General features: G+C 33.7%; 1 protein-coding gene and 1 pseudogene across 1 annotated transcript; both read left to right on the top strand.

Annotated features, from left to right (window-relative positions):
* Positions 1 to 2,430: 2,430 nt before the first annotated feature.
* LOC145788760 (uncharacterized) lies at positions 2,431 to 11,030 on the top strand. Its single transcript, XM_082876346.1, has 3 exons — positions 2,431 to 2,437; positions 5,435 to 8,041; positions 10,499 to 11,030. Exons 1-3 carry the CDS (start codon positions 2,431 to 2,433, stop codon positions 10,882 to 10,884), a joined length of 3,000 nt encoding a protein of 999 aa, XP_082732472.1. The 3' UTR covers positions 10,885 to 11,030.
* Positions 11,031 to 12,189: 1,159 nt separating this feature from the next.
* On the top strand, positions 12,190 to 13,840 carry LOC114280682 (citrate-binding protein pseudogene; annotated as a pseudogene).
* The last annotated feature ends 4,657 nt before the right edge of the window (positions 13,841 to 18,497 follow it).

Genomic DNA, 18,497 nt, shown 5'->3' on the forward strand with positions numbered 1-18,497 from the left:
GATGAACCTACCGAACCTACCGAAGTCACAAAGCATAATACAATAGTATAGTGTGGTAATTGTGGGACATGGGGCCATAACTATAGAAGTGCAAGAATCCACCAAACAGGGAGTACCAACAAAAAAATAAACCAAGATGGAAGAGCTTCGGCTATAAAAGGAAAAGGGTGAGTGCATACTTTGGTGTTAATGTTCTAAATTAATACAACTAAATATATGTTTGATTGGACCAAATATTTTCCAAGGGCAGCTTCAGCAATTCCATGGGCACCAAATCCATCTGCATCAAGGGCAAGTTCACAAACACAAAGGGAAAACTTCAGCAACAAAAGCAACTTCAACATCAAAGGCAACTATAGCAGCAGGAACAAGGACAACACCAACAGCAACAACGAGTGCAACAACAACAACAAAGGCAGCATTGTCACAAACATCTGAAGCATCAAGGGGAGCAACATCAACACCAACAACAGCCTAATTTACATGGAGAGGGAGGAATGTTGTGAACTTGTCCTCACTTCAGAATGCATCTGCCTCTAAGGAGAAGAACCTAAAGTAGGGGTGTTGTTTATTTTGATTATCAAACACTTGACAATGTGGCATGTTTGTCTATGTAGTTATGGACACTGCCAGCATGTTTGCATCATGAACATATGGCCATTTTGACTTGGTGGATACCAACAATATATTTTATGAAATGAATTATGTCCATTTGCGTGTTCATGTGGATATTGGCTTCATTTGTGGCAATGTAGTTATGGATACTGCCAGCAAGTTTTCCCCCCTTTGCTATCATTTAGTGATCACATGTTTTTCATGTTACTAACTTCTGTTAAAGAGTCAAACAGTGGGAGTAAAGAAGGGCCAATGAGACACTTGACCAAAAGCGCTGAGGGTTAAGTGTCACAATTTGATGTGTAGGACCAAAATGGGATTTTATGTTCTGCAGACTTTTTTTTTTTTTTTTTCCTTTTTTTCTTTTTTCAGAATTTGCTTATACAATGGAAGTGAATGAGAGATTTCTAAGTAAAAGCTTCATACCTTTTGCAGAATAAGAGATTTCTTTTTCCATTTTCATTTTGCAAAAGAGTTATACCTCTTACCGTAAAAAGGATTTCTATATAAGTCTATCAACAAACACCATATAATGTATGTGGATATATGTATAATAATGGATATCAGGACCTGCTTAAGAATTTTACATGAATTGCAACAAAAATGGCAAAAATGTTTATACTTCATTTATAATGTATGTGAATGTGTGATGCTGTTAGTACAAAAATGTTTTGGTATTTCCACACTTTTATCTTATTCCTCTAATTTCTATGTAGGGTAAGACGGGCTGTCTTTGTATCATTTAATTTTTTTTTTAATCATTATGAAAATAGCAGCAGCTGTGAATGTTACTATTGTTTTGGGACAAACTACGTAAATCATTGTATTCCTATGTGCTTGCATCATTTTTATTTTTTTATTTTTTATTTTCTATTCGTGTTTCGTATCTCACCTATCCTTATTAGGTGTATCAATTCCTAACAAAATGTAGTATACAGGAAATATGTAGGACTCAAATTCGAAATTCCTGAACAACATACTAGCAAAATCATACCAAAGTCCATTGAATTTTGAAAAAATAAATATGAACTATATTAATTTAATTTGTGACTAATCAAACATCACTAAATTCATCACAAAAAACAAATGGGGTAAATTACAGTTTACACCCCTACACTTTACACCAAATCTAACTATGGTACTACACATGAAATCGTGACAGTCAGCCCACTGCACTTTTGGTCAAATCCCACTTTGATCCCTACACATAAAATCATGATAGTCAACCCCCTACACTTCTGGTTAAATGTCAATTTGTCCCTTCTATTACTCCATTATTAAAGATTTTAACAGAATCCAATTATGTAATAAATATGTGACTATGAAATGAGGGCAAGAGAGGAAAATCATTCTCATTTCCCACCAATATATACTTTGTCCCACAGGATAAATATGTGAGAGTTATATAATACAATATGTGACGGCAACACATTGATTTTTAATTTGGGGGATAAATTGATTTTTAAGGTATAGTTTGGGCGGTAAAATGAAATTTTAAATGTCACGTTAGCACATTCCGTCCAAATGTAGACGGAAGGTGGCAGCAAGGGCCTAATTGATCAATTTGTAGAAAGTTCGGGTACTAAATTGAAATAAATCGAAGTATGGGGGTCAACGTGAAAAATGCGTGATAGTCTGGGGGGCAAAATGATATTTCCTCTTTTCAAAAACATACTTAGCGTCTATTTTTTTTTTTTTTAAACCAATGAGATAAATTGAATATGTTGCGATTATCAAATTAATCTAACTTTTTTGTATGGATGATATACATGAAAGGCTCCATAAAATAAATGATTTGGATAATTGGAAAACGGGATGTACGGTGAGTTCCACAAGCCTAAATAGTACACTCCTTTAGATTAGAGAAAAGTCCAACCCTATTATTCACATTAAAAAAATAGAGTGATTCAATAATTATAATTTATTCAATTTCTCAAATTTATCTCAAAAAAAATATTGATAACGAGTGTATTTTTTAAAAAAGATCATTCATTTTTTTTTTTTTGATAATAAACGTTACAAATTGAACTTGTTACGATTATTGGATTGACTAAATTTTTTGTGTGAATGATATACATGACGCACTTTCCAAACTGAATGATTCGGATTATCAAAACGAAATCCGTGATGGCAATCCGAATCTTATGTTTAAATTTGTTGTCGTATAAGTTAAAGAAGGGGGATTGTAGGCTAATTAAAATAAAGGAAATTTTACAATACACACCGTATGTATCAATTATGACATTTATAGTCTTTTGTTATGACTTATTATGGTATTTGTTATGACTTGATTATAATTATGATTCTGTTATGACTTATAGCGATGTTAATTATAACCTTTCGTAATTATTAGTTTGGTTAGAAATCCAAAAAGTCGTTAATTATACTTTATGTAATGTTTGTTTATGAGTCCTTTTTTTTTAGTTACGGCAAACAAAAAAATAATTGTCATGATCAAAATTACAAATTTCATAAATTGTATATAGGTGTTTATCGGCATCTATAGTCAACTCAAGTCTTGATATTATACAATGGGGGGTGTTTGGTGCAGATTAAGAAGGTGTTTGGAATTTGCTTTTTTTATTTTTTTTTTTGTTGACCTATTTTTTTATGATAAATTATAAATACATTTTTTGAGATTTTAAAAAAATATATATTGCCCTTTGTGATTTTGAAAATTACAAATACTTCTAACTGTCAAAATTTGTTATTTAACAGAATTAATATAGAAAGAGAAATTTTTAACTACCCTTTTATATGACAATAAAATTAATAAAAATATAAATTAAAATATATTTATAACATCATTAAAAATTATTTATGAATTAATGATTTATTAACAAAATGAGTAATTTATTATGTAATTAAAATTTTAAAAACAAAATATAATTTTCAAAAGAGTAGTGTTACATTTCCTAATATATCACATCTATTTTGACTTTTAATGAGGTATGAGAGAGAGAGAATAGAAAGAGATAGAGAGATGAAGGATGAGTAGTGAGAAATGGGATTCATTTCACATTATTAAAAGGGCTGATTTCCCTCCCTATGCCATTTTTAAAACTTTATTCCCACTCTAGGGTGGGTTTTTATCTTTATTCCCATTGTAAGGTAAAATGGCTTTTGAAAAGTCATGTTTCACGATTAAAATAATAATAAAATTTGAAAAAAAAACCAGCTTTGGAAAAATCAGTTTTAATTAACTTTTAATTAATTCTGAATTAATTAAAAATGGTTTTGATAAAACCGTTTTTACACTAATTTTTTTTTAATTTATATTTTCAAAATAAATATTTTTTAATCAAAAATATTTTTAATATAAAAGCTGTTTTATGAAAAACCGTTTTCAGAATTTTTTTTTTTTTTTCTCGTTTGTTTTCCCATGTGGGAAGGTTGGACTTGGGAAACAAAAGAAATGAGAGAGAGACAGAGAGCAGCAATTCCAACACATTCAAAGATGGATTTCTTTAAAAAATCACAGCACATGACAAAACATAATCCATATAATATTCCAAGCAAAACATAATTTCATCAAGATTCCACTCAATTAGTTATTATATCAAACATATATTATATACACACACACATTATTGCATCTGTGATTATGGTCCACTGAGAACAGAACAAGATGACAAGAGTTGCCACCCAAAGTCAAGTCTACCTATAATAATAAAAGTAATAGTATGGATTCAAATATAAAACTCAAAAGTTATTCAAAATTTTATATTAATAGTTTCTATTCATTTTATATACAGATCTCACACTATATAAATTCAATCTTTATCATGTATTCCTCTATCCAAAAAAATTTGGATAGATATGTCATGGTTCATAACAATTTTGTAATAACAATAATAATAATAATAATAAAAGTAAATTACTAAAAATATGTAAGTTGATACAATTATTACATATGCATGAAAAAAATTATAATTATAATTTTAATATTAGTAAAATTTATTATTAATTTATAATTGTTTTCAAAATTATATTCTGATATTATTCTTATTAAAAAAACAAAATGACAGGAATTGCCAAAAGTCAAGTCAAGTCTGCAAATAATATTATTGTTATTATTAAAAGTTGTGATTTGAAAATTATGTATCATTGTGTTGCTTAAATTATCAACAGAATGATTATGATAAATGATAAAGTTATGTTTTACTTCTTTTTTTTTCCATTAGTGTTTAGGATTCAAAGTTAAAAATAAAAAAAAGTTTAGGATTTAAAGTGACAAAAAATCAAATATTAGAGTCCAAAATAACATGAAATTCATATTTTAGAAACTATAGATATTATTTCATTATCATTTTGTTGATTTAGATGATTTGTTTAAAATTGAATCAATTTAATTCGACTCAAAGTGAATATTTGAATGATAATATTAAAAAATTTAAAAATCGAAGTAACTTGAAAAAGTATATTTATAGAATTGTATTTTATCCTAATTTATAATAATATGGTGAGAGCCGCAAATGAAACTATTGGAGGATCAAAAACACGGGGCAAGGTCGTTCATCCAAATGATTGGATGCTTATGTTGTATAATTTTGTTACAGAAGTGATGGTGCAAAGATATCTCTTTCATATGCATGCATGATCTTATTGGACATCAATTTCCCAAAATTGAATACTTCCTAGTGGAGGATCCAAACCAAAACTATCGAAAGAAATACCTCTCCAGGTTCGATAAAAAAAAAAAAATAAATTCCAAGTTGTATTATCTATCTATAAATACCTCTCCATGCTCTTGCAGCTCTTCATCCCTCCATCCTATTACTGTCTTTCATAGCTTTCTATCCTATTAATAACAAATAAGCCTACAATGACATTCTTGCCCAATACACTTCCCAGCACTTTCTTTCTTTCCCACGCCTTTTACTCTGCTTCATCATCCTTGCATTCCCCACTTTTTTTTATTATGCTGCTTTTGCTTCTTCCTTAACTGGAAAACAACCAACTGAACCCACGGCTCTCTTGACGTGGAAAGCTACCCTTCACAACCAAACGCAAACTCTCCTGTCCTCCTGGGTTGGAACCAACCATTGCACTTGGCTTGGAATTCGTTGCAACAAGGCCGGTAGAGTTGCCCGTATAGACCTTCAGAGTTATGGTTTGAAAGGTACTCTTTCTAATCTTAATTTCTCATCCTTCCCTCATCTCATCACCCTTCAACTTCCAAACAACTCACTTTATGGGACCATCCCCTCCCATATTGGTAGCCTTTCAAGACTCACCGTCCTTATCTTGGCACTTAACGATCTCTCTGGAACAATTCCGACCGAAATAGGCCAACTAACTAATCTAAGGATCTTGTTCCTCAATAGAAACCAAATCGGTGGCTCCATCCCTCAACAAATAGGATTGCTCAACTCTCTCAATGAGCTTAGCTTGTATGCTAACAATCTCACGGGTTCAATCCCTTCTTCAATTGGAAACTTGGGCAACTTAACCAGTCTGCACCTTTATGACAACCAACTTTCCGGATCAATCCCTCAAGAAATTGGGATGCTGAGGTCTCTCGTTGATCTCGAACTCCAAAGGAACAACCTCACTGGTTCAATCCCTCAAGAAATTGGGATGCTCAGGTCTCTCGTTGGTCTCGATTTCTCAGGGAACAAGCTCACAGGTTCAATCCCTGCATCTGTAGGGAACTTGAGCAACTTAATCACATTGTTCCTTTTCGAGAACAGACTTTTTGGAACCATTCCCCCAGTGTTCAACAATCTTACACATTTAACAACGTTTTGCATAAGTGAAAACATGTTCAATGGTCATATCCCAGAAGGCCTATGCTTTAATGGATTGCTGGTTATTTTTACAGCAAATGATAATAATCTCATAGGTCCCATCCCAAAAAGCTTGAGAAATTGCTCTAGCTTATATAGAGTTAGGCTTGAAAGAAACCAACTTTCGGGAAATATATCAGAAGATTTTGGCATATACCCAAACTTGGATTACATTGATTTGAGTCATAACAATTTCTACGGTGAGGTATCCCAAAAATGGAAGAAGTGCCATAATCTAACTAGTCTCAAAATATCAAACAATAATATTTCTGGTGAGATACCACCTGAAATAATGGATTCAACTCAACTATGTCTTCTTGACCTCTCTTCAAATCACCTAGTTGGACAGATCCCAATGAAATTAGGAAAGATGGTTTCACTGTTCAACCTTAGGTTGGATGATAACCATCTATCAGGGAATATTCCTCCAGAATTCAGCAAGTTGTCCAATCTACAATATCTTAACTTGGCAAGAAATGATCTGAATGGTTCAATCCCTGGAGGACTAGCGGAGTGCAAGAATCTTTTGAACTTGAATTTGAGCAACAATAGATTTGGGGGAAGCATTCCTGCTGAAATAGGTCATGTGCATAACCTTCAAAGTCTTGATCTTGGTCACAATTTGCTAATAGGTAAGATACCACAGCAGATTGGAGAATTGCAACTATTAGAAATACTAAATCTCTCCCATAATGAACTCTCTGGTTCCATTCCATCATCTTTCGAGAATATGTTAAGTTTGACATTGGTAGATGTATCTTTCAATCAGTTGGAGGGTCCTATTCCCAAAATGAAAGCCTTCCGTGAGGCTCCATTTGAGGCACTCAAAGGTAATAAAGGTTTATGTGGTAATGCTACTGGTCTGAAGGCTTGCTTGAAAAAATTGAATGATGGGGATGTTGAAAAAAAGGGCAAGAAAGTTATGTTACTAACTATACTTCTTGTTTTTGGAATTTTGTTTCTTTTGCTAATGGTTCTTGGCATTTTCATGGCTTTTCGTAAGAAAGTGAGGAACACAAAAAACGAGCCATCACGAGTAAACCATGATAATGTTTTTGCAATATGGAGCTATGATGGAAAAATGGTCTATGAAAACATCATTGAAGTCACTGAGAACTTCAGTGCCAAATATTGTGTTGGAGAGGGAGGATATGGTACCGTTCATAGAGCTGACCTACAAAATGGTCAAGTAGTTGCTGTGAAGAAACTTCATGCAAAACTTGATGATGACTGGGCTAATCTAAAAGGGTTTACAAGTGAGATCCGTGCATTAACTGAGATTCGGCATCACAACATTGTAAAGCTGTATGGTTATTGTTCACACCCAAGGCACTCGTTTTTGGTTTATGAGTTCTTGGAAGGGGGAAGCTTGGGAAAGGTACTAAGCACGGACGATGATATAGTAGTCTTTGATTGGATGAAGAGAGTGAACACTGTTAAAGGTGTGGCAAATGCTCTGTCTTATATGCACCATGATTGTTTTCAACCAATCATCCATCGAGATATATCAAGCAAGAATGTTTTGTTTGATTTGGAGTATGTGGCTCACATCTCTGATTTTGGCACAGCTAGATTTATGAATCTTAACTCATCCAATTGGACTTCATTTGCTGGGACCTTTGGTTATGCTGCTCCTGGTATATATTTTTCTATTGTAATGATTTATTTCCAATTAAATTACCCATGTAGTGTTTGTTCATTTTAACTTACTAATGATGACAAATTGCTACATTTATGCTTGTTATTCCATTTTTTCTAATATGCATACCCTTAAATTCTGATGTATGATGAGCATAGCTACTGAAAAGCCATTTTAGATGAAAAATATGCACTGAAGTAAGTAAATAAAGTTGCAGGTGTGTTAGCTAATTGGGGTTGTGATAATGATTCTTATTTCTCTACTTTTTAAGAGCCTTGTAGATTGGTTAAGCCTGTTGTGGCTTTAGACAGGTTTGGTACTTTGTATATATATATATATATATTCAAGTTTGTTAGTGTTGATTCTTTTTTGTACCAAATTAAACTGTATCCCTATACGTTACACCATTTATTACTTTGCCCCTTGACTTTTAAATTATTTCAGTCAGCCCCTAGACTTCAAGTCCAGTTTCAATTGGGCCTAAGCATATAACATTGTCTTAAAATGAGATTTTGGTAAAAATACAAGTTTTTTTGGGTAAGTAAAAATACAAGTTGATAAGGAATAAAGTGAGATTTTGATAAAAGTGCAAGGGTGCTAATTGTAATTAATTCTATCACATGACTATTCTTTGTTAGTTTTTGAAACAAGGTTACACAAATGGGCCCAATTCCAATTTGACTCGAAGTCTGGATGGTTGACTAAAACAATTAAAAGGTCAGAATGTAAGGTGAGATTAGATGTTAAGTATAAGGATGTAAAGTGTAATTTACCCATTCTTTTGCATGAATATTTTTTTTCTTCTATTGCTTGAGAGATAAGGCTCATTACCCCTCTCGATTTTAGATTATTAATAAATTTCTCCTTATGTCGTCAAGGTTTACCAAAAAGTAAAAAATAAAAACTCTTTTTTGCAAGACATGGAATATTTTCTCTTTGTTTAACGTTCATTTAAGAAAGTGATTATTTCAGCAGGATTCTATGTGTTTCCTTCATCTTGGTATTTATGGTTATAGTTGAGACTTTGGCCCACTCTAATGACCTACCACTTGTGCAGGGATGGATCGAGGGGGCTGGCAGGGCGACCGCCGCCCCAAAATTTTGAAATAACTCCTTAAATATAGTGGTATTAGTTATCAATATTTATAAATTATACAGGCTCACCCCTCCAAGATTTTATTGATTTTCTTTAACTCAATTTGCAGTGTTAAGCTTCAATCTTACTTTTCTAACTCTAGGTTTCCTTTCTCTCTCTGCCTCTTATTCTTGTTTGTTTGTTTGTTTCGGTTCTCCTCCTCTCTTCTTGTTCTTCTCTTTCCTCAATCTTTTCCTTTATCTTTTTTGTTATTTAAATTTTGCCCAAAACTCAATTTCCATTTTCACTTTTTCTTCCTCTTCTCCATCTCTATTTTAAAACAACTTATACTTTCAATTCTTCCTCCTTTTCTTATTTCTGTATTTAAATTATGGCTTTCTTTATTCTTCTTCTTCTTCTTCTTCTTCTTCTTCTTCTTTGACTTAATTACATTTGATGGAAGTCGTACCTGCCAACAAAGAGATCGCATTACCATTGAGCATTTTTGAGTTGACATTTTACAATTACATGTGATACTCAATTACAAGAATTAAAAAAAACTGATTGATTTTTCAAAATTAAAGATATTTGCAAGCTTGCAAGTAAATTTAATTTACATTTGAAATTCCAGTTAAAAAAATTAGACATTCCGAATTTCAAAAATTATTAATAATATTTGTGTTGTGCCAAAGTGTTTGTAAAGCAAGAAAGTCTATAATTTATCCTCTTGTCAATAGATTGAATCGTCATCTTTTAACTTTACCTATGTCTACAGTGACTACAAAATGCACATTTTTGTCAGTGAAAATTATCCAAACTAAGCAATACAAGTAGTATTTTTTTCTCCTTGATTATAAGTTCGCCCCCTATGATTAAAATCATGCATCCATCCTTGCACTTGTGAACAGTCCTTCAAAAGCCACTGTATATAGTTCATTGCTTCAAAAACTTACTGTTAACATTTGGCAGCGAGCAAATTTTCATTAATTCTTTATTTCTCTCAAATTGTTTAGGTTGGTCATCAAATCAGAAAGACTAATAACACTTGAAAGACTTTAGTTAATATTGGTGACTAACAATCCTATTGATGTCTTGAAATCATGTATGGAAAGGTTGGTAGTTGCTTCAATGAACTAACTATCCCATTTTAAGATATTCATAGTTCTCAGGTTTTCATATTCTGAAATTTCGACATTGGCATTCATCAAGCATTTATATAATTTCCTTGTTTTGGAACCCTAAACTATTCTCATCTTTTATCAAAGAATTCCAAGCAATTTAATCAATGTCTGGAAATGGGCTAAGAGCATTTTTGTTTACTTTTCCACCCTTTCTTTATTTAACTATTTTCTGTTGTTGGGCATTTTTAATTTTGGGCAGAACTTGCTTATACAATGGAAGTGAATGAGAAGTGCGATGTTTATAGTTTTGGGGTGCTAGCACTGGAAGTGATTATGGGGAAGCATCCAGGTGATCTAATCTCTTCTTTATTGTCATCCTCATCCTCATCATCAACATCGATTGCGCAAGGGATATTTTTGAAGGACGTCTTGGACCAACGCCTCCTACTTCCGAGGAATGAAGTGGCAGAGCAAGTAGTTGTTGTTGCGAAACTAGCATTTGCATGTTTACACACCACTCCACTGTCTCGGCCAACCATGCAACAAGTTGCTATGATACTATCAAAGCAAAGGCCAGCACTGCAAAATCAATTCTACACGATTACATTAGGACAACTCTTTGACATCAACTGCGCGAGCTCTTAAGTATTTATTTTCCCTTTTATTCTTGGATTGCATGACGTTCTTGCTTTCAATTGTCTTCTTATACCATTCAATTTCACCCTGGTTCCAGTCTATTTTGCTACTCTTTTCTACTAATTACCATTTTACAAACTTTTATATGCCTAATTTGAAAGTATCAATCCTCTATAATTTCCATCACAGTTAGAGATACAATAATGTGTCTTGAATTCTATAGTAGCTCACTTGTTGTATTACATATATCTTCGCTCTCGATCAACAAGTAGGCTCTGTGGTCAGCGTAATCCAACCATGAATAATAGACACACTCAAGCTCTGGACATCTTGCATGCTATCAACATGTACGACATTGTATAATCTCCTGTCTTCTTGATTTTTGTATTTCCAGGTAGCTGCTGAACAAGATTTTCCATAGGAACTTGGCTCCACTGTTATTGGACATGTATGACTTTAGTCTTGAGTTCCAAAAGCCAAGAGAACCAAGCTTGTTTTTCGAGAATTGCAAGGATTCAACTGACTCTTCGTTGGTCATCTCAACCAGAGGGCAATCATCTAAGTTTTGGGTGGGTTTGTTTGTCCTGTTTTATGTGTTTTGTTTTGATTTTGCTTCTAGCAGGGTAGTGGTGTGTTGCGGTGTGTTGCTTTCATTTTTTAGGATTTTGTCTCCTATACTAGACTTAGGTGGTGTTTTTCTTTCGATCTCTCTATTCCTATGGTTCACTTGTGATTGCTTTGTATATGAAATGAAGTTCATGAATCACACCTATGATATTTAACAAGCATTCAAGGTTGGAACCAATTTGCATAAGATGGATAATTCCTTGATCATTTCATAAATTCTTTCCTCCTTCCACTCATTCTCTTGAATAAACAAAGAAATGCTAAATCCTAAACCTCAAAAAGGGTTTTTAGTTTATAATTTGATCTTCAATTTGCAGCAGTGTCGGCATGGTGCTGGGGCTTGAGCTTTTGCTCTGTTTCCTCTGTTCTGCTTCTTTTTTGTGTAGCCATATTGAAACCTCTCCAATTTTGGTTTTCTGGTTTGTTGTGGGATTGCTCTTGATTGATCATGCATAGGGTGCCAACATAGTTGGGATGCTATGTTTTTGATAATGATGCAGTGTTTGTTCCCACTTTTTGTAAGTTTCTTGATCTATTTTTGATTAATAAAATCTTTGCTTTTGGCTGATCAAAAAAAAAAAAAAAAAAGGCTTTCAGTTGCAAAAAAATATCAATTCAAACACATTGTAAAACATCCTCACCATACAGAAACATTTACTAGAAAGTCAATTTCAAGCATCCAAATCATTCCTTCAACATTGATTCTGCAAAAGCTTTAAGCCTTTTGCCTGGCCCAATCTCTAGACATCAGTCTCAAACATGTAGGTCTTAACACACAAAGCAAACTGATACAAATGAACTCATAACCATTCACATGACCACTTTTGTCAACAAAGAAGTGTTGTTGAATTGTTACCAGAAAAATAAGCAAAGTCAAGATATCTTGACTTGCTTAAGAAGTTTATTGTATTTAAGATGAACATTTTAGAAAATACACACAAACAAATTCTAAATTCACAGACAACATATTAGCTATTTTAATTGACCTTTTTATCTTTTTAGCTATTTTAACTTGGCTAAAATAGTTGTGTGTGGGAAGTTGGTTGGTAGTTCACACACACACACAGCTCTCATATTTAGAGAGAGAAAGTAGTCTTGAGAGAGAGAGAGAGTAAAACATGAAATTTTCAGTGTGCAGCTATGCACTTGTGGTTGTGGTGGTGATTGTGGGAAATAGTGGGATTTCAAATTCATTCTGCATGTTATGTGGTGTTCCTCCAGATCCAACAGATGGATTCACCAATGTGCCATTGACAAAGTATAACTTTGAATTGCAAAAACCATATGATATTCCACTTGAAGAGCGATACAATTATGATGTTCCACTTGATTTTTGTGTCAATGTTTCCTGTTCTTCGGGTAGTCTGCACGTGTTAATGAATCAGATTCATAGGAATTCAACCCGATCCAATTCAATTAGGCATCCAAAATATGATTAATTTTTATATCAGATATTAATTGGGTCGGACTAGACGGATTCAGCTTTAATCAGGTTTAGGATGAAACCCAAATTATTGATAAGCCTAATTTCGTGGAATCAACTGAATCATAGAAGAATTGTAGTGATTTCATTACTACAAATTCTGCTTTTACACGTTTCCACTACATTAGACACCTATTTATCAGTTCAATCTTTCACACAGGGCCTTGACTATTCATCTGGAGTCTGGCAATTCAAAGGCTATGGTTTTGTCCCAAACTCAACCTTCGGTGCTACAATTGTGCAGATCCATGGCGCGACCAATTACACCACAACTATCAAACTGAGGATGTACAATGGGGACATGAGGTACTACAGTGGTGATCTTGTGGATACAGACTTGTATGATAAATGGTTCAGGGTTAACTTAATCCATGATGTGGATAAAAGAAATCTCACAGTTTTCATTGATGGTGTGAAAAGTTTGAAACAAAAGATAGAGGTGCTGGAGACTTTTATTTCAAATGTGGTGTGTATGCTGCACCAGCAAATATAAGCTATTACATGGAGTCAAGGTGGAGAGACATCAAAATATACAAGAAGTCATGTTAGATAGAGCAGTGTTTGGTTTACTAAAATGAAGGTTAGAATAGAGTGGTCATTATGTTGGAATACCCATTCTCTTGTTTTGTTCGGTAAAATAGTAGGGAATGTGCGTTTTGAATGGAATCACCATTCACCAATTTTAGGAAATGGTTATTCGATTAGGAGATCAAGGAATAGTTATTTTATTCTTGTTCAAAATCATTCCAGTAAACCAAACAATAATTTAAGAAGTATCGATCAATGTTGCTTAGTTTTGAGTGATATGAGATTGTTAGAAAGGTCTTGTAATGAAGTTGTTATTTAGTTTTGTTCTATGAATTCACTATAACTAGAACTAGTAGCAACCAATTGCTCCGCAAAAATGTGCTTAAACCCCTCAAGAGAGGAGAGAGACACCCCTCAATGCAATGCCGATAGCCTCTTATAGAGGTCGGACTTCATCCTTTTTACAAAATTATTCATCCTGCAAAAGCAAATACATTCTGTCAAACTAAAGTAGGCCATACAAATAAAGTTGCAAGAAACAAAATACTGAAGTTCAAAAGATAAGATATGCGTTGATGCTACTCCATGTTTTGGCTGAGATTGCTGTATGTGCTCTTTTAAAATAAAATAAAAAATGTCTTGCTCTCCTACTTACTGTAGCAATCAAACAGGTTGTCAATATTGTATACTTCATTCTTGTGTTCTACGTATACATGATCGATTTCATTATCCATCACATTATTCTTCAAGTTCAAGATTTTCATGTATGTAGTTGTTTTCCTCAATTCATTCTTCAAGTTCAAGGTCTTGTAATGAAGGTGAGTAATGTATCTCATATTATCAATGACTACAAAATTCTACATTTTATTCTATGTGAAAGCTTCAACACAAACTATAGACTAAGATTGGGAAAAGATGTCTGCCCTCAATACAAAATTATTCAAAATTTAAAGACAAATACATTCTGCCAAATTAAAGCAGGTCACACAAATAAAATTGAAAGAAACAAAACACACTAAAGTTTAAAAGATAAAATAGACTTTGATGCTATGTGTTTATTGAGACTGTTCTATGTGCTTTCTAAATTGAAGATGACGTCACTCTTTTTGTGCATATAATTACATCCCATGACAATTAACCCTCAAACTAATGTTGTAATTAGAGGTGACAAATTCAACTCGAAAACCATGAACCTATTCTATTACATCCATTTAAAATCTGTGTAAAATGTCCAAATTCATAAATGGACTTAAATAGGTTGCATCTTGCAAATCTAATTAAAATTGAGTTTAAATGGGTTTAATATCCATTTAAACTCTTTTAAACTGATACCACCAATACCATACCACAACCACCACCACCAACGCTGCCATCGAAGCACCAAATAAGCAGGTTGGTTAGGTTCATTTGTCAAATCCATATCCATATCCAATTCAACCTAACTCTCTTAAATTTGGGTTAAATTGTTTTAAATACATAACCCATTTTGACCTGATCCAAATTTGCCCATTTTGACACCTCTAGTTGCAGCACAACCAGCATGTCTTTTATCATAAGAAGGCAAAATTTTACGGCATTAAGAAAAATTTCATCTGTATAACTGCCGAATCACTTAGTTGCAATGTGGACAACGCCATATTCGCATGCTGTTATTTTCAGAAACATTGGCCCTCACCAAAAGCTAAAGTTTCCCAACAAAATAATGAATCAAATTCTTAACTTGTTAATCACTGATGTAAAGTGCAACAAGGAGAAGCAGGTGAAAATGAAGTTATTGCGGAAGAAAGTAAATATGATATTTGCATTGATTTTTGCAACGAAACTAAGCACTTTTTTGTCTTTTGTAATTCGAAAAGCTCAGTTCGAGACTCTAACTTCAATGATGGAAACAACCGCCGACGCACTATGGCAATCCATTAAACTCTGTTCTTCAACTTACTAATATTTAGAATAGTGGTCGAGTTTTGAAGAGGTATATTCGTAATTTAATGTTTTGTTCACACGGTAATATTTTGTCTTTCCAAGAGAAAACAATTCATGTATGATATCAAAAGTTTCGTTCCGGAATGGTATCCCCTCTGATTTGCTGGGGAAAATTTGACAAAAGATTGGCACAAAATAATAACAATAATAGTTCACCTAAGACTCACTTTAAAATCCAAGGGTAGTAATCAAGCTTGGATAAGTATAACAGTAGCAATCTGATTGTTAGAATAGAAGAAAGAGAGGAAATAATATGTATTGTAATCAATGAATTGATCTTATATAATAAAAGGCCTATATATATATGCTGAGAAAGAGTATACCACTAGAAACCTAACTATGAAAAAGAGTATAAACCTAATTATGACAATACAAATATATCTAGAAAATCAATACCTAATAAATCTAGCAATATATACCATATATAATATTAACATCCCCTCTCAAACTCAAGACGATAAACATCTCGAGTTTGGAGAGAGAAACTAAAACATGAAATAAAACTAAAAAAATAAAATAAAGGGCAAATAGATTGCAAAGTCTGAACGGGAGCTCAAGGGCGCTTGAGATAGATCAGAGGCCGGAACTAATGTTGGGAGACAGTTTATGGTCGTGTTGGACCATTGTAGGAACTGTCCAAAACTAATGTCGCGACAGTTTAAGGTCATGCCGGACCGTTATAGAAACTGACTGAAATTAATGCCAAGATAGTTTAAGGTCATGCCAAACCGTTGTAGAAATTGGCCAGAATTAATGCCGAGACAGTTTAAGGTCGTGCTAGACCGATGTAGAAGAATTGGATGTTGAACCAGCAAGCATGACACACACATAACTTATGACGTGGTGTTGAATGATGATGGCAACATATGACTGAGTACGCCAGGGAGCGGCTTGGATGGTGCGCAAGGGGCGGCTTGGATGGTGTGCAAGGAGCGGCTTAGGTTGTGCGCCAGAGAGGGTGGCTTGGATGGTGCGCAAGGAGCGGCTTAGGTTGTGCGCTAGAGAGGGCGGCTTGGATTGTGCGTCAGAGAGGGCGACTTAGGTTGTTCACATAGTATATCACCATGCTCACCATGATATAGGTATAATACCCCCCTCAAACTCAAATAGGTTTGAAAACCTACCCCCCTCAAACTCAAATAGGTTTGAAAACCTATTTGAGGTTGAAATAGAGGGAAAGCAAAAGCACAAACGCACGCGCGTGCGCGCGCGCGCACACACACACACACAAAAAGATTGCAAGTAAAAAAAATATGATAGAGATATTTGGGGTAGTAATAAATTAGCAGATAGAGGAAGAGATCACCATGAAGTGATACTAAAACGAAAATATAGCAGTGGAATGGTTTGAGGTCCAGCGGGCGGCCAAGGCAAGGTTGCCGCCTGCCAGTAAGGCAAAAAACACAAAGAGTTTAACCTATAACTCTGATACCATGTTAGAATAGTAGAGAGGCGTGTAATACAGATGAAGAGTCTCCTTGCCTATCAAGAACAATTTTGAATTCTTATACTCACGCAAGGCCATGCCCATCAAGAATAGAGCTGCAAAAGAGTTGAGTCAAGCAACGGATTGTTTCAGTTTAATTTGAAAACTTAATAAGTTTTAAAGTTGTTCAAAGTTTGGCTTGTTTACATAATAAACCAATCTTAAATGAGTTTTTAATGAGTTAAACATGAATCAAGCTTAAATAGTTTGGCTTTTTATGATACATATATGCTTATTGAGCCGAGTGGTATGTTGTTCAAATTTTGTTTAAAAATTTAAAGAGTTTGAAAATATATTTGAATTTGACTTATCTATATAATGAGCTAATCTCAAACGAATTAAACACGAGTTGAAGTCAACTAACTTTGTTCATTTTGTAGCACTAATCAAAAACAAATTCATAAAGGCCTGCCAAAGGAAAAGCAATGCAATTGACTTGTAAATTGAACTTTTTCTAGTGTGCGGGCCTCGTTTGGAAACAAGCTTTTTTAGTAATTTTTTAACTTTTTGGCTAAAATATAATGTAAAAAAATATTAATATGTTTGGAATGACTTTTTTATTTTTTACGAAAAGATGTGCAAAAAATAGAAAGAAAAGAGAATCTTTGACTTTTTAATATATGTTGTTGGCTTTTTGATATTTTTAGTGACTTTTGACTTTTATGCTAAAAAGTAATATTGTCAAACGAGGTCATTTTGGCATTACTAACAAGCATAAAACAGAGGTCACATTTTCAAAGACATTTTAGAGAATCCTAGTCCTTCACTAAAACTGCACGAAAGACATTCATGTCTGCAAATCTCAAGACAAAATTTTAACATTTTTTAATTGGGTACAAGATTTGTTGGTGAGGTCCACTTCTCAAAAATCATGTTATTTTCTTGTTCTGTTTGGTTTAAAAAAACAAAAAACTTTTTGACTATTTAAGTTCAAAACATTTTGGTTATTTGGTTTTCAACTTTTTTTATTAAAGAAAAAATAATTTTAATTAACAGGATCTACTTTGTTTGGCAAATACTTAAAAAATCACTTTCATTTCAAGCTTTCTACCTTCAGTGAATTTTTTTTTTTTAATTTTCATTAAAAAAATACTTTTCAAGTCCTTTTAGTCTAGAAGACAAAAAGAAAAATGAAAAAATCACTAAAGACAATTCTAATCCCCACTGAGAGGGTAATTTTTGGGAAAAATTGGGCCGAGCTGCGAGTTGGGCTTTGAGGCCCAAAAACGCGAAGGACTAAGTAAAAAGGCCGTAATGGATACTCCGGCCCAGGAGGGCAAGGTTACTCCGGCCTTGGGGAGACAAAGTTACTCCGGCCCAAGGAGGTGAAATTACTTCGGCTCACAAATGATAAAGTTACTTCGGTTAGAGGATTATAATTGTACTTCGGTCTAGGGGCAACTTGGAGTTAGACCGGCCTTGAAGTTGTATCGACCTTAGAGGTATACCGGTTTGGGAGTTATACCGGTCGAGAGTCGTTGGTTCGGTCCAAACACACCGTGGGTTAAACAGATG

This window comes from Camellia sinensis, chromosome 6 (genome assembly GCF_055761805.1).
Source record: "Camellia sinensis isolate YWXY chromosome 6, ASM5576180v1, whole genome shotgun sequence".
In the NCBI taxonomy this organism is placed as follows: Eukaryota; Viridiplantae; Streptophyta; class Magnoliopsida; order Ericales; family Theaceae; genus Camellia; species Camellia sinensis.